The sequence below is a fragment of the Biomphalaria glabrata genome, chromosome 14, assembly GCF_947242115.1.
Source record: "Biomphalaria glabrata chromosome 14, xgBioGlab47.1, whole genome shotgun sequence".
Lineage (NCBI taxonomy): Eukaryota > Metazoa > Mollusca > Gastropoda > Planorbidae > Biomphalaria > Biomphalaria glabrata.
This window is the reverse complement of record NC_074724.1, coordinates 18,306,078-18,328,126: the sequence shown is the minus strand read 5'-3', so window position 1 is coordinate 18,328,126 and position 22,049 is coordinate 18,306,078. Positions and strand designations below refer to the sequence as shown.

Here is a 22,049-nt window from a genome sequence, read left to right as displayed (position 1 = left end):
TAGAACAAATTAGTATTACACTGTAGAGTGATTTCTTTTAAATACGATTCTCAGATGTCCGCTTTTTTTTTAAAGAGAATATTATAAAACCTTTATCAATTTAATACTTAGTGGCATCCATGCGGACCTTTCGGTGGCCCAACCGGCCCATTTGGGTACCGGCCCACCGGGCCTTTGCCCAAAAGCCCATATAGCCAGTCCGCCCCTGGTTATGACATATCTACTTATTTTTATTTTTTTTAAAGTTTCGATCTTTACATTGGAATGTCTTTACACTTATATTGCTTATTTTTTCTTACACACTAAAATTGTATTATAGGCTGGAGGGGGGCCCACAAAGATGTTCTTGAACACGGGCCCACGGGTACACTGCCTATTGGTGTGGTCCTTGCACAAAACCCAAAGAATTTTTTTTATAGAATTTTTAAATTGCGAAACACGAAACAGATCTCTAACCTATCAGAACTTCATGGCGCTCTCTACTAGCATAGCTCTAAGTGTCTAATATAATTGAAGGTTTATACACGAATGGTTAGATCTACTTGTTAGAGTACACATGCTAGAAGACCATTGTTTCTTGCTTTTGATGAAATGTTTTAAACTTTAGTTCTACTCTGGGGATCATGAATCGTTCATGAAGCACATTTGTGCTATCGTGGCTATATGAATTAAACTTATTTTTGTTTATTTAGATATAGATACAGGACGGTGTTTATTTCAATGGGTATTTTTCGGTCATAATTTTTTTTTCAATTTTATATTGATTTAGGTGGCAACCAACTTTTTGTCCTACACGCTAAGGTCCTGAACGTTATCACCGACAGCACACTGGGAGGTGGGATGGGGCTGGGGGAAGCGATCCAGCGGGTAGATTGGTCATGAGGTCATAAGGTGAAAATCTGCAAAATCACTAACTCAGATTTGACAATATGTTTCAGAATAGGAAAGAAATAAAATAGATTCTAGAAAAAGCAGTTTAACACAGTCAGATCTAGTTATTATAAAAGACTAACGACTGAATAATTTATTTCAAAATAAAGTGCTGCATATATTTAATTGACTTGTTATTGAGCGTCTCGCTAATGACACACAAGACCTAGGTTCGATCCTTAGACTAAACAATTTTTGTCAAGGCCAAATAAAATATATATTGTTATGACCCTACATTGCGCACTGTCATTAGGTGTGAGACTGTGCACCATGAGACACAGGACAGAGACACGCTAAGAGGAAGTCAAAGATGGCCGATAATTAAATCTAGGATGTAAACAAGAAATAAGTGCCGCTATTATTGGTTCCTCTAGTGGTATATTTGTTATCGCATTACTATTGTTCTATTATTCAACTGTAGTTTTGATATATCCCTTTCGTTGAGGTTCTTTGAGCTCGCTGCTGGCTGAGTTACAGCACTATGTTAAATGTTTTCTTGGAGGTTCAGAGTGTGATGATATAAATTATTCCGACAGCGGATTCCAGCGGTGGTTGATTTTGAAACCAATACGATGCCAATCTCAATCGTTCTCATCGTATGACCTCAAAACCATCCATTCGAAGTTTGTTTGTTTGTTTGTATGTTTTCGTGCCGTGGTTGATTTTGAAACCAATACGATGCCAATCCGACGAATTCTCATCGTATGACCTCAAAACCATCCATTCGAAAATTGTTTTTTTTTTGTTTGTTTGTTTATTTGTTTGTTTTCTTGTGGTGGTTGATTTTGAAACCAATACGATGCCAATCCGACGAATTCTCATCGTATGACCTCAAAACCATCCATTCGAAGTTTGTTTGTTTGTTTGTTATTTTTTACTAGCGGTGGTTGATTTTGAAACCAATACGATGCTAATTCCACGAATTCTCATCGTATGACCTCAAAAACATCCGTTCGAAGTTTGTTTATTTGTTTTTTGTTATCGGTTTAAAAGTGTAACCTACAAGAGTACAAAAGAGAGTTTGTGTTTTCCGTCAAGAACTTGATAGCAGCTCTTGATGGCTAGAGTGGCTCTCACTACTTGGACTAATATAATGTATAAAGGTAATATCAGAGATGACGATAAAGTCCAGAAACACAAGAGTCAATAATTATTTAAATTCTTATCTCACACTCCGGACACAAATTTGTATTTGAAATTGAGATATTTATATAGAACTAGGCGTTAACCACCAACATTTAAAATAATTAAATAGAGGTAAGTTGATGTTTATTAATATATCAAGTTAGCCTAAGTTTCATACGACAGTAGGGGCAGTGGCGTAGCATCCATGGCGCGAAAGAGTTCAATGAAGCCGGGCCCAAGACCAATAGAGGCCCACAGCTGTCGCCTAGCAACCATGGCGCGAAAGAGCTAGTTACGCTTAAGCCAATGACTCATGGCCAGCTGGGACCCACATTTGATATTAGGTAGAACATTTGTTTGTTTATTGGAAAACTTTTAAGTCGTTTAACTCTGTTAAGAAGTTGTAAAAACATTGACTTTTAAGACACTATTACTTATATGCAATCCTAACTGAATCAAACGTTATGACCAGGGGCGGACTGAGTGTCAAATCGGCCCGGGCATTTCCATACAATGGGGCCCATAAATTACCTATCATGTGATAGGCATCCAAATATAGGCCTACCTGTCCTCAAAATCATTATGTTAAGTTGGAGTGTCGATAATTGTGAGCTCCGTATTTGAAAAAGGGCCTTATGTTGCTTATTAATTGCCCAGGGTGAAGCCCACTACTAGTAGCGCTGTCTACGGATGTAGGCTATTACTTTATCTCGGAAAGTTTACTAGAACAAATTAGTATTACACTGTAGAGTGATTTCTTTTAAATACGATTCTCAGATGTCCGCTTTTTTTTAAAGAGAATATTATAAAACCTTTATCAATTTAATACTTAGTGGCATCCATGCGGACCTTTCGGTGGCCCAACCGGCCCATTTGGGTACCGGCCCACCGGGCCTTTGCCCAAAAGCCCATATAGCCAGTCCGCCCCTGGTTATGACATATCTACTTATTTTTATTTTTTTTTAAAGTTTCGATCTTTACATTGGAATGTCTTTACACTTATATTGCTTATTTTTTCTTACACACTAAAATTGTATTATAGGCTGGAGGGGGGCCCACAAAGATGTTCTTGAACACGGGCCCACGGGTACACTGCCTATTGGTGTGGTCCTTGCACAAAACCCAAAGAATTTTTTTTATAGAATTTTTAAATTGCGAAACACGAAACAGATCTCTAACCTATCAGAACTTCATGGCGCTCTCTACTAGCATAGCTCTAAGTGTCTAATATAATTAAAGGTTTATACACGAATGGTTAGATCTACTTGTTAGAGTACACATGCTAGAAGACCATTGTTTCTTGCTTTTGATGAAATGTTTTAAACTTTAGTTCTACTCTGGGGATCATGAATCGTTCATGAAGCACATTTGTGCTATCGTGGCTATATGAATTAAACTTATTTTTGTTTTTTTAGATATAGATACAGGACGGTGTTTATTTCAATGGGTATTTTTCGGTCATAATTTTTTTTTCAATTTTATATTGATTTAGGTGGCAACCAACTTTTTGTCCTACACGCTAAGGTCCTGAACGTTATCACCGACAGCACACTGGGAGGTGGGATGGGGCTGGGGGAAGCGATCCAGCGGGTAGATTGGTCATGAGGTCATAAGGTGAAAATCTGCAAAATCACTAACTCAGATTTGACAATATGTTTCAGAATAGGAAAGAAATAAAATAGATTCTAGAAAAAGCAGTTTAACACAGTCAGATCTAGTTATTATAAAAGACTAACGACTGAAAAATTTATTTCAAAATAAAGTGCTGCATATATTTAATTGACTTGTTATTGAGCGTCTCGCTAATGACACACAAGACCTAGGTTCGATCCTTAGACTAAACAATTTTTGTCAAGGCCAAATAAAATATATATTGTTATGACCCTACATTGCGCACTGTCATTAGGTGTGAGACTGTGCACCATGAGACACAGGACAGAGACACGCTAAGAGGAAGTCAAAGATGGCCGATAATTAAATCTAGGATGTAAACAAGAAATAAGTGCCGCTATTATTGGTTCCTCTAGTGGTATATTTGTTATCGCATTACTATTGTTCTATTATTCAACTGTAGTTTTGATATATCCCTTTCGTTGAGGTTCTTTGAGCTCGCTGCTGGCTGAGTTACAGCACTATGTTAAATGTTTTCTTGGAGGTTCAGAGTGTGATGATATAAATTATTCCGACAGCGGATTCCAGCGGTGGTTGATTTTGAAACCAATACGATGCCAATCTCAATCGTTCTCATCGTATGACCTCAAAACCATCCATTCGAAGTTTGTTTGTTTGTTTGTATGTTTTCGTGCCGTGGTTGATTTTGAAACCAATACGATGCCAATCCGACGAATTCTCATCGTATGACCTCAAAACCATCCATTCGAAAATTGTTTTTTTTTTGTTTGTTTGTTTATTTGTTTGTTTTCTTGTGGTGGTTGATTTTGAAACCAATACGATGCCAATCCGACGAATTCTCATCGTATGATCTCAAAACCATCCATTCGAAGTTTGTTTGTTTGTTTGTTATTTTTTACTAGCGGTGGTTGATTTTGAAACCAATACGATGCTAATTCCACGAATTCTCATCGTATGACCTCAAAAACATCCGTTCGAAGTTTGTTTATTTGTTTTTTGTTATCGGTTTAAAAGTGTAACCTACAAGAGTACAAAAGAGAGTTTGTGTTTTCCGTCAAGAACTTGATAGCAGCTCTTGATGGCTAGAGTGGCTCTCACTACTTGGACTAATATAATGTATAAAGGTAATATCAGAGATGACGATAAAGTCCAGAAACACAAGAGTCAATAATTATTTAAATTCTTATCTCACACTCCGGACACAAATTTGTATTTGAAATTGAGATATTTATATAGAACTAGGCTTTAACCACCAACATTTAAAATAATTAAATAGAGGTAAGTTGATGTTTATTAATATATCAAGTTAGCCTAAGTTTCATACGACAGTAGGGGCAGTGGCGTAGCATCCATGGCGCGAAAGAGTTCAATGAAGCCGGGCCCAAGACCAATAGAGGCCCACAGCTGTCGCCTAGCAACCATGGCGCGAAAGAGCTCATTACGCTTAAGCCAATGACTCATGGCCAGCTGGGACCCACATTTGATATTAGATAGAACATTTGTTTGTTTATTGGAAAACTTTTAAGTCGTTTAACTCTGTTAAGAAGTTGTAAAAACATTGACTTTTAAGACACTATTACTTATATGCAATCCTAACTGAATCAAACGTTATGACCAGGGGCGGACTGAGTGTCAAATCGGCCTGGGCATTTCCATACAATGGGGCCCATAAATTACCTATCATGTGATAGGCATCCAAATATAGGCCTACCTGTCCTCAAAATCATTATGTTAAGTTGGAGTGTCGATAATTGTGAGCTCCGTATTAAAAAAGGGGCTTATGTTGCTTATTAATTGCCCAGGGTGAAGCCCACTACTAGTAGCGCTGTCTACGGATGTAGGCTATTACTTTATCTCGGAAAGTTTACTAGAACAAATTAGTATTACACTGTAGAGTGATTTCTTTTAAATACGATTCTCAGATGTCCGCTTTTTTTTAAAGAGAATATTATAAAACCTTTATCAATTTAATACTTAGTGGCATCCATGCGGACCTTTCGGTGGCCCAACCGGCCCATTTGGGTACCGGCCCACCGGGCCTTTGCCCAAAAGCCCATATAGCCAGTCCGCCCCTGATTATGACATATCTACTTATTTTTATTTTTTTTAAAGTTTCGATCTTTACATTGGAATGTCTTTACACTTATATTGCTTATTTTTTCTTACACACTAAAATTGTATTATAGGCTGGAGGGGGGCCCACAAAGATGTTCTTGAACCCGGGCCCACGGGTACACTGCCTATTGGTGTGGTCCTTGCACAAAACCCAAAGAATTTTTTTTATAGAATTTTTAAATTGCGAAACACGAAACAGATCTCAAACCTATCAGAACTTCATGGCGCTCTCTACTAGCATAGCTCTAAGTGTCTAATATAATTGAAGGTTATACATGAATGGTTAGATCTACTTGTTAGAGTACACATGCTAGAAGACCATTGTTTCTTGCTTTTGATGAAATGTTTTAAACTTTAGTTCTACTCTGGGGATCATGGATCGTTCATGAAGCACATTTGTGCTATCGGTTCTATATGAATTAAGCTTATTTTTGTTTATTTAGATATAGATACAGGACGGTGTTTATTTCAATGTGTATTTTTCGGTCATAATTTTTTTTTCAATTTTATATTGATTTAGGTGGCAACCAACTTTTTGTCCTACACGCTAAGGTCCTGAACGTTATCACCGACAGCACACTGGGAGGTGGGATGGGGCTGGGGGAAGCGATCCAGCGGGTAGATTGGTCATGAGGTCATAAGGTGAAAATCTGCAAAATCACTAACTCAGATTTGACAATATATTTCAGAATAGGAAAGAAATAAAATAGATTCTAGAAAAAGCAGTTTAACACAGTCAGATCTAGTTATTATAAAAGACTAACGACTGAAAAATTTATTTCAAAATAAAGTGCTGCATATATTTAATTGACTTGTTATTGAGCGTCTCGCTAATGACACACAAGATCTAGGTTCGATCATTAGACTAAACAATTTTTGTCAAGGCCAAATAAAATATATATTGTTATGACCCTACATTGCGCACTGTCATTAGGTGTGAGACTGTGCACCATGAAACACAGGACAGAGACACGCTAAGAGGAAGTCCAAGATGGCCGATAATTAAATCTAGGATGTAAACAAGAAATAAGTGCCGCTATTATTGGTTCCTCTAGTGGTATATTTGTTATCGCATTACTATTGTTCTATTATTCAACTGTAGTTTTGATATATCCCTTTCGTTGAGGTTCTTTGAGCTCGCTGCTGGCTGAGTTACAGCACTATGTTAAATGTTTTCTTGGAGGTTCAGAGTGTGCCGATATAAATTATTCCGACAGCGGATTCCAGCGGTGGTTGATTTTGAAACCAATACGATGCCAATCTCAATCGTTCTCATCGTATGACCTCAAAACCATCCATTCGAAGTTTGTTTGTTTGTTTGTTTGTATGTTTTCGTGCCGTAGTTGATTTTGAAACCAATACGATGCCAATCCGACGAATTCTCATCGTATGACCTCAAAACCATCCATTCGAAAATTGTTTTTTTTTTGTTTGTTTGTTTATTTGTTTGTTTTCTTGTGGTGGTTGATTTTGAAACCAATACGATGCCAATCCTACGAATTCTCATCGTATGACCTCAAAACCATCCATTCGAAGTTTGTTTATTTGTTTTTTGTTATCGGTTTAAAAGTGTAACCTACAAGAGTACAAAAGAGAGGTTTTTTTTTCCGTCAAGAACTTGATAGCAGCTCTTGATTGCTAGATTGGTTCTCACTACTTGGACTAATATAATGTATAAAGGTAATATCAGAGATGACGATAAGGTCCAGAAACACAAGAGTCAATAATTATTTAAATTCTTATCTCACACTCCGGACACAAATTTGTATTTGAAATGGAGATATTTATATAGAACTAGGCGTTAACCACCAACATTTAAAATAATTAAATAGAGGTAAGTTGATGTTTATTAATATATCAAGTTAGCCTAAGTTTCATACGACAGTAGGGGCAGTGGCGTAGCATCCATGGCGCGAAAGAGTTCAATGAAGCCGGGCCCAAGACCAATAGGGGCCAACAACGGTCGCCTAGCAACCATGGCGCGAAAGAGCTCATTACGCTTGAGCCAATGACTCATGGCCAGCTGGGACCCACATTTGATATTAGGTAGAACATTTGTTTGTTTATTGGAAAACTTTTAAGTCGTTTAACTCTGTTAAGAAATTGTAAAAACATTGACTTTTAAGACACTATTACTTATATGCAATCCTAACTGAATCAAACGTTATGACCAGGGGCGGACTGAGTGTCAAAATCGGCCCGGGCATTTCCATACAATGGGGCCCATAAATTACCTATCATGTGATAGGCATCCAAATATAGGCCTACCTGTCCTCAAAATCATTATGTTAAGTTGGAGTGTCGATAATTGTGAGCTCCGTATTTGAAAAAGGGCCTTATGTTGCTTATTAATTGCCCAGGGTGAAGCCCACTTCTAGTAGCGCTGTCTACGGATGTAGGCTATTACTTTATCTCGGAAAGTTTATTAGAACAAATTAGTATTACACTGTAGAGTGATTTCTTTTAAATACGAATCTCAGATGTCCGCTTTTTTTAAAGAGAATATTATAAAACCTTTATCAATTTAATACTTAGTGGCATCCATGCGGACCTTTCGGTGGCCCAACCGGCCCATTTGGGTACCGGCCCACCGGGTCTTTGCCCAAAAGCCCATATAGCCAGTCCGCCTTTGCTCTGTAACCTAAATAACTGCAACGTTCTATTGATATTAAACATCTGAGCTTTGCCGTCATAGAGACCTATTAATGTTGGCTTAGGTTTAGGTATAGAAATAATGAGGATTTAAAAGACGAGTTTTTCTATTGCAGACTACTTGAAACTACAACACGAGATGTATATCAGAAAGTGTATTCATTTTTGTATGGCGTGCATTTATTAACTTTTCTATTTGGTATCCACCAATACAATTGTTGCGACAGTTGAACAGGCCTGTTAGTTATTAAGTACAGGGAAATACAGAAAAAAAACTAGTTGCCGAAAATGACATTATTTGTGATCTTGCAAAGACCGTCCCAAGAATCTGCTGAAACAGAAACACTGTCAAACTGTCGCAACAATGGTAGTGATGTAGTTTATTTTAACTCTATCCATGCTTCTCCATACTTGTGAAACTTTTCACATAAGTCTTGAACATGGATATTGAATACCAAATAGAAAAGTTCATGAATGCACGCCATAAAATATTTTTTGGCGGGGTGGGGGGGGGGGATAAATTACATGAAGAAATATAGGCCTATTTTTGTACAATACGGCAATGACATATTGTTTTGTAATTAAACATAAAATGTTGTTAATACATTCACAGTTGTATTATGTTTTATATCATTAGAAAAAGCAGTTATATACAACAAATATAATTTTATTGTTGGGGGTCGCCGATAATTTGGAAACAATGAAAAGGGGTCGCCGAGCTAAAAAAAAAGTTGAGAACCGCTGGTCTAGATCTATTAACAATGAATTAAAAGATTGATTCAAAATAATTGATGCTATTTCACTCAATATAAGCGAGGTTTTTAAAAAAGTTTGATTTGTATTTTAATTGACTTGTCTGTTTATTGAGCAGTCACTGATCGGTTCTCCACTTAACGATGTAGCGAACATTAGGGACAACGACATTAGCCAATTCATTGATTCAAATAACTTCATTGAATCAGGCTGAACGTTTTAATAAGTACTATCAGTGGCGTAGCTAGGAATTTGGGGGCTCGGAGGGCTTGACCTTTTTAGCCCCCCCCCCTGCATTTTGACCACATATTCATATTTGGACAACCCCTCCCCTCTACGCCACTGAGTACTATTCTACTATATTAGTACTTTGCATATGCAATTTATTCAAGGTCCATAAATTGTTTCTTTCATGTTTCCAAAACAGTTTTCTCAAGACTTACGTTTGCTGTGTCCAGCAGGTGAGTTTTAAAAATGTAATTTTGTTCTTTTAAAAAATCAATAAAAATGATTCACCAGTGTATTAGAAGATCTAGTTTATTTATTTTTTTTATCATGAAAGCAGAAACTACCCTTAAGAAATTAGATCAAGGTTCGTAAAATTTAATAAAGACCATATGTTGTTGCCGGTCGTTGACTTGTAGCACCAAACAGCTGGTAGACAATTAAACCGCTGTATGCGTATTATATCTTAACTTCCAAAAATTGAAATAATTTTCTTTACAACACAGACAAATTTAGCTTGAGATGACATGAAATAAATGTAGTAGATTTTAGTAAGAATATAAAATGGTATTTAGAACAAAATCTAACTCTACAAAAACACCTTTCACTATGACATTCTGGAGTCGTCTGGTGTACCCAGAACAGCTTATGACAGCGCCATCTTGTTTCATTCACACTGCATATCCACCAAACAATCGCTAACGTCTTCTCGATATAGAAGCGCGCGCGCACACACACACACACACACACCATGTTTAAAGAAATATTTCTCATAGACGTCTTTTTTCATTTTTAAATGAACACCTTTTAGACCATTATCGCGAAAGGTTTACATAAAATAATATAGAGTATAACCCAGTGGCGTCACCCGGTGTGGCAAGCTAGGGGTGTCACCCCTCCCCCCAGGAAAAAATCTGCCCTAAAAAACAAACAACTATTGTTTATTCTATTTCTTTATGTTGAACAATATACTGTAAGCTAATTAATTTATGGTTACACACGAAAATGGTTTTCGATTACCGGTATATTTTAAAATGTTTGTGTTTTTTTAAAATATTTTATCAAAAGTTATTACATAACTTAAAAATGTACAGATATAGAATTGAGGAACCTTGAGCTGAATATATTTTATATTAGAGATTATTTAAGAGCTCTTTACAGGAAAAGGTAATGAACAGGTTTACGTCCTTCGAAATACCGTCGAGCAAAGTCTGGAATACCAAAACAGGATGTTGATAAGTTTTGTACATTCATTAAAAAAAAAGTTTGATAGCGTCTGGAAAATGGCAAGAGAATAAGTCATCTCGCAACAATTAGTCCAGATTCAGCGACATGTCTAAAGCAAAACAAGCAGCTGTGTAAACAAAAGACGGTGAAATACTTCAACATCCATTTCTCTTTCTTGTAGTCATTGACGATGTCATAAGAATACTTTAAATAGGCTGCATTCGGGAAGCACTATTTGTTCACTTGCTACTAAGAAGATAATTGATTTGATGGTGCAAAAAAACAGGCTAGAATTTGTCTACTGAAAATCCAGGGGGGTGAAAATGCACCACCTTGCACCCCCCTGCGGGCGCCCATGCTCAACTGTCCCGATTTCATATCTGCTCGCTGCCATCCCCCGTCGTCCAGCGGGAGATTTGGATAAGGAAGTAAATTATCTTTAACTTTGAAGGAACATCCAAAACATGTAAAAGATTTTACAGAAAAAAAACATTTTTTACAAAGCCAAATAAATCTGAAACATTATTACTTTTGACAATCAAAACAAAATCACGTCTTGAATATTCCGACAGGGATCCGACTCCGATGTGTGACAACACAAACTCTCTTAGTAATCTTGTTTGTTTATCTGTTCAATTGCTTTGTTGGCATCAAAGGAGGCTACCACCACCTTCGATGAAGTCCAGTAGGTAATCGGCGGCGGAGGCGCCATTATCCCGTTGATGGTTAGAAAGGCTTTTATCCAACCACCAGGCCTGGACATGGGGCTCTTCACCCCTGTCCTGTCTGAGGGCACCCAGCGGTAGACGGCCATATCGATTGACTGGGCCAGACCGGGCCGTGCCGCGTACACAGCGCACCGTCCCCGAGTCTTAAGTCACCCGCTATAAGTGTCAGGGACAGCGCTAACTGCGGTACTGTAACCGCCACTGTTCCGTGCAAGGGCCGCCAATCCAGCAATCCGGAACTGATGACGACCCCCTTTGTGGAACGGCGTGGCGGACTTTTTGGACTGGGTTGCAGGTTACTTGTTCCATCCCCACCCCGAGTGAGATAAAAAAAACAAAAGCTCACCCAGGGAGACCTGCTAGAAGGCCTGGTTCGCTACTCGTTCTTTGCCTGTCCAGATCCACCTCTGGATGTTTCCACCGGAGGGCCACGCTGAGGCGACGGGTAGCTGGAAATCCTCCGGGCTACCACCACCAGATTCTTATTCTCTGAAAATACTAAATATCAATCATGTCTAAACCCAATTAGTTCCATCTATCACCACCAGATTCTTATTCTCTGAAAATACTAAATATCAATCATGTCTAAGCCCAATTAGTTCCACCTATCGCATCTTAATCTAAAGCCTTTTCATTCACATCTCTCTACTCAAGGCTTATCAATGACATGGGCACATTAAGCTCATTTATTTACTTCTACTACAACTTCATCCCATCAATGAGATCTATAACTTAGGCTTCCCTCCTTTTATTTAACTGTAGGGTTGTTTTCAAATGTATTTGACTTACTAATAATTGACTCTCTAGTTAGAATCACAAGCACATCATTTTAAAACACACACAGAATATTTATTAGTGGAAACCTCTGTATGAGTCCTAAGATGACTATGGTTCATCTCAGAGAAATGAGATGAAAGCCTGGGCTATAGCAATGATGTTACCTACACAACAGTTACCCCTTCTCCACACAGCTGTTCTATCCAAAGGAAGTGCTAACATCTGATACAATTTGGGATCAGTAGTGTTGCAGGATCTACCAGTATGTAGTACTTTGTGCTGCAAGCTGCATAAGAATCACCAACTCTTTTCTTTTTCTGAAGCATTGCCCATGTTTGGGTATAGCAGCAAGGCAAAAGAGGTTTAGATTTAGTGTTTTCCTTCTTGTGTCTGTAAAAATGTTTTGCATGTTTTGGATGTTCCTTCAGAGTTGAAAATAATATAATTCCTAGTCCAAGCCTCCCGCAGGACGATTGGGGACGGCAGCTGGCAGGGTATTAAAATGACTGAAAGACAGTCTAGCGCATACCGCACAACCTGGCAGCCATCCATACGTGTTAATACCAGCTATTACATAATTAAGAAACAAGCATACATGCATTGAGTATTAAGTGCAAATAATAACCATAGTGAAAGTTAATCTAAAACTATTAATATTTTGTTCCATTTATTGGATGATACATATTTTTTGTTGCCCTTAAGATATTTAACATTAATATATTTTTATATACAATAACTAGGCTGGACAGATATCTATAATGTATGTTACCAGTTGTTGCCATCAATTACCCTACATTGGAAGCAATCGTCTGATGTTTGCCAAAGGTGTGTATCTATTTAGAATGTTTTTTCAGCTGATAAAGATTGTATATTTAGAATACTCTTTAGCGTTCAGTAAAAATGTTACGATTGTTCACATTTTGCCCACACAAATAGTTAGAACAACAAATTTATTTGTAGCTTTCACATTAATAATTTTGTCTTTCAAGATTCAACATTGATAAATTATTTTTTGGTTCATAGTTGAACATAATAGATTAATGATGTCACTTTGTATGTTATGATTATTACAGAAGGGTATTTATTTAATAGATCATGGCATTTGAACTCTCTAGGTATGGAGGTTGGCTAGTAAGACCATCAGGATTTGTTATGACTGAAAAAATAGGATCCTTTGTTAACTATTTGGATGGCAATATCACTAGTTTTTGGACTGGTATGTTCTGTTCATTTCCTTTGTTAAATTTTTAGCCCTAGCGTTAAGATTGTATTTAAGGTTATTTGTGTATTTCTTTGTATAATAACCAACTATTTTGAACTAATGAAATTGTTCCAAGAAACTTTCTGGCAGATATTTTTTATTCATAGACTTTTATCATCAATTTAAAGCTAAAATAAAAACAATAGATGTTTAAAAAATGTGTTGTATATATGTAGGCTACAAAACAGTCCCAAGTGATAGTGATATCGATGCAGTTTGGAGTGATGGCTCTCCAACTTCTGTTGATGTTGGTGTATGGGGAGATGGAGAACCAAACTTACAGGTTAGCAAAGCAATGAGTATAAACAATCAAGAAACAGACCTGCATGTATATGTTCATTCATTACATGTACATCAATGACAAAGTACCAATAGAATGAATAGGAAAATATTAAATGTTAATTCAAATAGTATAAATTTCTCAAAGTAATATTTCTGTTTGTCAGTAATCTCTGAACAATGTATTTGTGTTCTTCAAAGTGTGGAGTTTATTAATTTATCCCTTAGTGCCTTTCAATCCCTTTAAGAACAGCATGGGTTCATTTCTTTTTTATGATAATGAATCTTATAGCGATGAAGCTTTTAGACAAAACTCAAAGAAATTTAATTTTGTTTCATTAGGGTTCTGCCATTCTTATAAAAGAAAAGTATTCCTTATTTATAAAGCAAAAATAAAAAGATTAGTAAATAGCCTTGATCCACATTTTTGTTTTGTCAGATAACCAAACTATTTTTACAAAGCTTATATCAACTCTCTCTGTCTGTCCGTTTGTCTGTATGGTAAAAAGTTTGTACACATTATTTCTCCCACACCAATCTTGGCTCTGATGAAATTTTGCACAATCATTTCTTTTACTCGACAACACAAGAATCAATAAAAAAAAAATTAACCAATTAGTTAATTAATTAACTATTGGTAATTAATTATTTTGTTTGGTATCTTGAATAAGGGAAAGAAATAATAATTGACAAATGTGGTGGCATAAGTTGAATTAGTCCCTTTGAGGACTCAAGTCCTGAGTGGAGATTTTTTTATGCATTAAAAAACGATCATGTAAATATTTACCAAGATACCACTTTCTTCCGTCCCCCTTTCTTAACTGGTCTTGACAAGTTATAGGATCATAGAACATTGAGAAAGCTAAAAGCTAAACTAAAACAATTGGTAAAAATATTTCTAATCGCACAGATGTAATATGTCTAGGTCAGTAATACAGATAATTAATTCATAACTGATTCAAACAAATTGATACGATTACACTTAATATAAGCTTTGTTTATTTTTAATTATTTTTATGTTTTTCTTGTTTTTTAACTTAAAAACAAGATTATAAGCTGACTGATTTCATCATGGAATTGATGTGCTATTTTCCTTCTTTTTCAAAAACTTAACAGGCTGGATCTTGTGCATTCTTAAGAAAAACAAATGGTAACTGGTTATGGTATATGGGAAATTGTGATCAAATGAGTTCAGTTGTTTGTGAACGCTCACCATGTCCTGTAGGTATAAAATTTCTTCAAACAATACCTGATAAATGTTATCTTTTCAGCATGTAATAAATTAGACTTTTGTACCACTACCATGTGTCTCTTTTTATAAACTTTATACGACATAAACAAATTTACTTCATCATCATCACCTAATCCATTTGAGTGTGGGCTTGAGAGGCTCAAATCCTCTCTTGCAAAAAACATTTTGTTCTAGGTTAAATATCACCACATTTAAATACCTGCAGGAAAAATATACTTACATCACAATATTTGGAGATACCATTGTAAGAATAATCATTGAGCTATGAAGATAATTTATTGATCCATTCAAATGGATTCTGCCTTTCTACTACAACAACATTCAACATTCATACACATCAATCAAGAACAGTCGCCCTAATAAAGTTGACTCTTCATTTGGAGTAATGCCATTAATTTTAGACCAACTTTTCTTTAGGGACATTTCACTGTGATTCTGGACTTTGTTTGTCATCTTCTTTGGTCTGTAATGGGGAAGATAACTGTGGGGATTTTTCAGATGAAAGAAACTGTTGTAAGTATAGATTTGAGTCCGTTTTTTTTTATGTTGTTTTTTTTTTTGTTCTTAATAGATTCTAAAAAAAAAAAAAGTATAATCATTGTCCTATTTCAGCCCAGTACTGTGCCTATTACATTTCTTCAAGGGAGAAAACCATTCAGTTTCCTTCTAGTCCACAAATAGTTTATCCCCAACAACAAACATGTCAGTGGGTTATAGAAGGGGAAGTTGGGAAAAGACTTCAGTTTGAGGTAAGTCCTGTAGCTTGGATTGCACAGGATAAAACATTTGAATTTCAATAGTATCTTCGGTGAGTTAAATTTTATATTTTACCTTGAATATTTTAATATTTAAAGTAAAAAGTTATGTTTGTAATACACTTTTAAATATCATTGTTCTTTCATTTTTAGTTTTCTGTTCTTTGTAGCCTGGTATAGTATAGGCCTAGATAGATGGATTAATAAATGGATGGCTGGGTGGGTGGAGGGATAGTTGGATAGAAATTATTATTTACTTTATAAAATTCTATAGTATCTTTGATATTGTTTATATATTTCTGTATATATAATTACATTGTACTGAATTTATACAATGTATGCTGTGAAACCATTTCAAGATTTCAATGTTTATATACTTTAAATTCTTATGTAATATTTCTATCATAATCTATAGCAAATATTATTGGCTTATTTTTGTTGACATTGTGGTAAAATTTTATATAAAAATACATATAGAAATTATAATCAGAAATTTGAGATGCTTTACTAGCATTAATTTTAATATTTCTAATTAGTATGTGGATGTTTCTTTCATATTTACTTTATCCTTCAGATTCTAGAGTTCAGCACAGAATATGGTGTAGATTTCTTAGAGATTTGGGTAGGAGGAAGAAGTGTTAGCACTAGTGGACTGCTTGCAAGATTATCTGGAACACTGGAACAAGTCCAAGTGGAGACACCATTGTATTCACCCAATAATTTAGCTCTTTTGAGATTTGTTTCTGACAAAACTATTTCCAGTTCAGGTTTTCAAATTCGGTGGAGATCAGGTAAATAAAAAAAAAAAAGGGAATTCACTCTCATAGATTATATGTATTTTTAAACAGCATTCAGATGTTGCTATTAGAAACAATAAAAATGAAACTTATTCTTAGTTTCTCAGAATACAGCTACTTAACTTTACGGTTCGCATGAATTAAAGACATTAAAAAATTTATCTTAGACCTTATCTTATCTTATATCATCATGTGGTATAAACCTTTTGGCTTACTAACAATGAGTTGTGTTTGCTGAGCACAGCATGTGAACAGCCTCCACATGTTCACAAAAGAGATTAGACCATAGGCAACTGAGATATAAAATATAAAAGCAATTTTGATATTTAAAAATATTACATCAGAATAGCTGGTAGATTTTTTTTTATTTCAACAATTTATGACATGCACTGAAAAATAATATGTTCTGTCCATGTTTTATTTTTTAAATGAAAACCTCTCTGTACATAGCTTCTGAGATATTTAAATTCTTAAATCTTAGTGATATTCTAACAAATGATCACATTCTGATCTCCATGTTTTTTTTTTCAAAACTAATAATTGTAAAGCTAATGGAAACATTTTAAACTTTATATTTCGTTAATTATAATTTTTGTAATTGTTTACAATTTTAGTTGTAGAAAAATTAGAATAGTTGACCTACATTTTTTTTTAATTGGCTTCAATCTTAACACATTACAAAAATTAGGCTTGTTTTATCCAAGACACATTTTAAGCCACACAATGTGAATGAAAAGGTAGAGAATGGAGGGAATATTAATAATTTCATGTATACACTTCTGGATCCTCCTCTTTATCACTGTTATTAAAATGTTGTTTATGCTTTGTTTTTCTCAGAGCATCTATTGTTTCCAAATAATCACACATTGATATATTGTTTAGATTTTGAATGTGACTTATTGAAAGCACCTGGCCTTATATTTGAATCCAAGTCTCTTATACCTATATCATCATTGAAGTTAACACAGCTGGAATGCTACAGGTAACTCTATAACTAGAATAGCAGTACAAATAGATTGTTTAGTAGAATTGAACATGTAAATTTAGTGTGTAAGCTACCTTTTAATGTTATTTATTTATATGCATGCTCACATTATATAGATAACATTTTCACAAAAACACAAATATTTTCAGTGTCTGTCTCCAAGATACATTATGTGTGGCCTTGACATTCAGCAGCAAAGATCTGATGTGTTATAAGAGTACACAAATGCCAAGACTGATTTCCAATCATGAAAAACAATTGAATTGGACGTATATCAAGACATGTCCTGGCCTTAGTGGAAAACAAAGTTGGTGTCTTTTTAGTTGATTTTTTTTTGTCAGCCAATAATATTCTAGCCATTGAAAAACAATAAACTTGTAGCATTTGGCTCATGGCTTGCTAAATCTCTTAATTTGACTTTTGTTTGCTCTCAGTTCTAGGTAATATTCCAGTACAACCTTCAACATTATATGCTACTACTAGACCTCAGCAGTTGATGTCACCTCTTTATCCTTTTAACTATCCCAGTCAGTACACTTATATATGGACTATATATTCACCTGGTCGAAGGCTTGTTACTGTTGAGGTAAGGGTACAAATATTTATATTTTATTTTCTATAGCATTATTATTGCCCAGTGAAAGGCCATGGATAGTCAACATCAGATTGATTCAACATCTCTATCTCTCTCTCTTGTGAATATTGATTTTATTAACAAAAATTAACTTTGAGTTGCTTACAAAACAATGCTATTTTTAATTGCTAATTTTTTGTTTCAGATTATTGATATTGAATTGGGAAATGAAGATTATTTACAAATTTATGATGGCTCTACTTTGGATTCTAACATCCTTGATCGATTGTCTTCTCAATCTGTGTACAGCAATCCAATTATTTCAACTGGAAACAGCATTTTGATATATTTCAGTTCTACAAGTTTCACTAGAGCTAAAGGATTTTTATTATCCTACAAAGCAGGTATTAAAATGATCATTCAATTTATTTATATTGTTATAAACCTGGTGGTGGCACAGATGGGGGTAGTGGTGTGTGTGTAGTCAGCCGACGCAAATCGCCCCAGGCCAGCGTTAGACGAGCGGTCAACCGTGACGAGTTACGACGATCGGCCGAGACGAGTGTCAACAAGAGAGTTCGGGAAGGATCGCCGACGTGAACAGAGCTCAGGGGCGTCACGAGAGTTGTAGTCATCTGACCACCTAGAAACGTCGAGCGGCGTTCTGTCCGGTTCGAGAAGGCCAGTAGGGACCCTATATAAGAGCGGAGGTGACGCAGTCAAGACGGTTCAGAAAGCGGGTTCACGACAGGAGTTCAGAACACGGTCGACTACAGCACAGTTCAACGGTGTGGTTCTGTACGGAGCATTACGACGGTTCAGTGCGGAGTACTATCAAGTACAGTTGAGACGAACGGCGTCTTGATCTTGGTCTGTGATCGAGTCCGACACAACGAGCCTAGTGTGTGAAGTCAGTCCTGAACTGTTGAACCCAGTGCAAGCCCGGAACGAGACGGAGAGGCCAGTGCAAGACTTGATACGGCGGAACGGTGTTATCGGAGAGATATTTGTTATCGCAGAGCTATTTGTACTGTTCTACGTGCTGCCAATTGTACAGTATTGGCTGTTATTTATGGACATTAAACCTTTACGTTATTTTGGAGCCCTGACTTGTCAAGTTCTTTAAGTTGGTGGTGTATGGTGCAGTTTGCAGAGAGCCTGGATAGTGAGATTCGTAACAACTGGTGTCAGAAGTGGGATCGGAATCGGATTGGATCGGATCTACTATGGCTTGTCTGAAACTGCTGTACGAACTTGATTTTAGAGAACTGAAGGAAGAACTCCGTGGACGAAGGCTGAAGGTATATGGAAACAAGGAAACTTTACAAGCACGCCTCCGAGAAGACATGTTGGAAGAAAAAGAAGATCCGGACACATATCTTTTTGAAGTCGAACCTAATTTGCTGGAACAGCTCGCCAGTAGCATGCAGCAACTGACCACCAGTACCAGTATCATGCAAGAACAGATGACAGCTATGCAGGGACATATGGCAGCTATGCAAGAAGAGATCACCTCAAACAGCAAGCCAGATCAAGTGAATGTTTGCTCCGCGTCCAAGCATGTTGCTGAGAAACGTTTGCAAGTTGAAAGTGGCCTACGAAGGTTGGACCCTACTGACGCCTGCCCAGATTCTAAGACCAGCGAGAGAAGCCCTGATGGTGACCAAAGGAACCCAATGAAATCTGACGAAGCTGTTGAGGGACATCTACAAGCTGAGAGATACCAGCCAGGTCCGGACCCAACAGACGTTGGTCCAGTTACCAAGACTGGAGATGAAAGTCTTGATGGCTGTCAAGAGAACCCAAGGAAGCTTGACGTTGGTCCAGCTGCTAAGACTGGAGAGGAAAGTCCTGATGGTGTTCAAGAGAATCCAAGGCAGCCTGACGTTGATGGACATTTGCAAGACGAAAGTCATCGACAAGGTCTGAAACCAACAAGCGATTGGCCCGATACTGAGACGAGAGAGAGAGGTCCTGATGAGGGTAAAGAAAGCCGAATGGAGCCTGAGGCCGAAGATGAAGTGAAGTGTTACCAACCTGCCCCACAAGCATGCCCTCCAGACAAGGCTGAAGATGATGATCTGTCCCACAATTCCCTGCCCTGTGGATTTGAAGCCCATCCCAGTCCTTCTTCGCAAAGCCCTATGAAGCCACCTCTTTGGTCAACAATCTTGGTAATCCCTGCCCTTACATCCTATACCTCTCCATGTGTCAAGTGGCTGTCCTCAGTACCGACAGACAAGAGAGCGATGCAACCAAAACGTCACTGCAACAAGAGGACGATCAACTGGAGGAAAAGAAGAGGGCGGCGTTTACGTAGTCCAACGTGCAAGTTGATTCAACCAAGAAATAACTGCAGCCACATGAAGACCAACTGGCGGAGAAGGAGAAGAAGGCGACTTTTCCTGAGTGCAACATGGATGACGATGCGATCACGACGTCAATACACCCAGATGAAGGCTAACTGGAGGAGAAGAAAACGTCTTCTGAATTCCACGTGGATGGCAATGAAAGCACGACGGCGGGGCAACCAGGTCAAGGCAAACTGGCGAAGAAGAAGGAAGCGACCATTACTGACTGCAACATGGATGACTCCGTCAAGCTCAAGAGGCAAGCCAACTGCCACCGATCGACCCCCACCTACAGCGATGAAACTTTACAGCCAATGTCATGATGTTGATTCTGTCCGGGACGGACAGATCTAAGGAGGGGGCAGTGTTATAAACCTGGTGGTGGCACAGATGGGGGTAGTGGTGTGTGTGTAGTCAGCCGACGCAAATCGCCCCAGGCCAGCGTTAGACGAGCGGTCAACCGTGACGAGTTACGACGATCGGCCGAGACGAGTGTCAACAAGAGAGTTCGGGAAGGATCGCCGACGTGAACAGAGCTCAGGGGCGTCACGAGAGTTGTAGTCATCTGACCACCTAGAAACGTCGAGCGGCGTTCTGTCCGGTTCGAGAAGGCCAGTAGGGACCCTATATAAGAGCGGAGGTGACGCAGTCAAGACGGTTCAGAAAGCGGGTTCACGACAGGAGTTCAGAACACGGTCGACTACAGCACAGTTCAACGGTGTGGTTCTGTACGGAGCATTACGACGGTTCAGTGCGGAGTACTATCAAGTACAGTTGAGACGAACGGCGTCTTGATCTTGGTCTGTGATCGAGTCCGACACAACGAGCCTAGTGTGTGAAGTCAGTCCTGAACTGTTGAACCCAGTGCAAGCCCGGAACGAGACGGAGAGGCCAGTGCAAGACTTGATACGGCGGAACGGTGTTATCGGAGAGATATTTGTTATCGCAGAGCTATTTGTACTGTTCTACGTGCTGCCAATTGTACAGTATTGGCTGTTATTTATGGACATTAAACCTTTACGTTATTTTGGAGCCCTGACTTGTCAAGTTCTTTAAGTTGGTGGTGTATGGTGCAGTTTGCAGAGAGCCTGGATAGTGAGATTCGTAACAATATTATTGTAGGTCTTGTCTGCAGTGACATGCACTTCTTTTATTTTTCTTAGCTTTATGTCTTAACACTTCTGTGATTATTTATTTGTAAGAAACTTTCATGTTCACTGTTGATGTTTGCTAATATCTTAATGTCTTTGCATGTCTGACTAGGCTGCAGCTATGAAGTTACTGCCAATGAAGGGGAGATCCACTCACCAGGATTCTACTTAAACCCCTCAGTGTATCCCAATGTTTTGAACTGTACTTGGATCATAAACTCTGAACAGAGAAGACCACTCAAGCTAACTTTCACCAATTTTTCCTTAGAGTCAGAGAAAGATTACCTACAGGTACCACTTTTCTGGTATTAGCCTTATCTATAATAACCCATTCTACAGTATAAATGTTGGTAAAACTTATATGTAAATACAATACAAACTTAATAATGTGAAATAGATTTCCTTTTTTCAGTAAATTGAGAATGAGGAATGTCATAAATTTATATAAAATGTTCAGGTAAAAGTGATTGTTAACAATCG

The 22,049-nt window shown here is 37.4% G+C and overlaps 1 protein-coding gene across 3 annotated transcripts in view; it reads left to right on the top strand.

The window, feature by feature from the left end:
* Positions 1 to 22,049, top strand: part of LOC106055224 (sushi, von Willebrand factor type A, EGF and pentraxin domain-containing protein 1-like) — an 88,450-nt gene that overhangs the window by 19,646 nt on the left and 46,755 nt on the right. The window contains exons 1-14 of one of the 3 annotated variants that reach the window (XM_056010887.1): positions 6,759 to 6,859; positions 9,635 to 9,668; positions 12,905 to 12,989; positions 13,280 to 13,380; positions 13,602 to 13,708; positions 14,821 to 14,929; positions 15,374 to 15,469; positions 15,569 to 15,705; positions 16,286 to 16,502; positions 17,391 to 17,490; positions 17,643 to 17,800; positions 17,928 to 18,079; positions 18,273 to 18,471; positions 21,682 to 21,860. In XM_056010887.1, the coding sequence (XP_055866862.1) occupies positions 13,317 to 13,380; positions 13,602 to 13,708; positions 14,821 to 14,929; positions 15,374 to 15,469; positions 15,569 to 15,705; positions 16,286 to 16,502; positions 17,391 to 17,490; positions 17,643 to 17,800; positions 17,928 to 18,079; positions 18,273 to 18,471; positions 21,682 to 21,860 (1,518 nt within the window). In that variant the 5' untranslated portion in view covers positions 6,759 to 6,859; positions 9,635 to 9,668; positions 12,905 to 12,989; positions 13,280 to 13,316. Of the gene's footprint in view, positions 1 to 6,758; positions 6,860 to 9,634; positions 9,669 to 10,655; positions 10,805 to 12,904; positions 12,990 to 13,279; positions 13,381 to 13,601; positions 13,709 to 14,820; positions 14,930 to 15,373; positions 15,470 to 15,568; positions 15,706 to 16,285; positions 16,503 to 17,390; positions 17,491 to 17,642; positions 17,801 to 17,927; positions 18,080 to 18,272; positions 18,472 to 21,681; positions 21,861 to 22,049 lie in introns of those variants that run through there. The other 2 variants (XM_056010886.1, XM_056010888.1) reach the window with 2 other exon arrangements.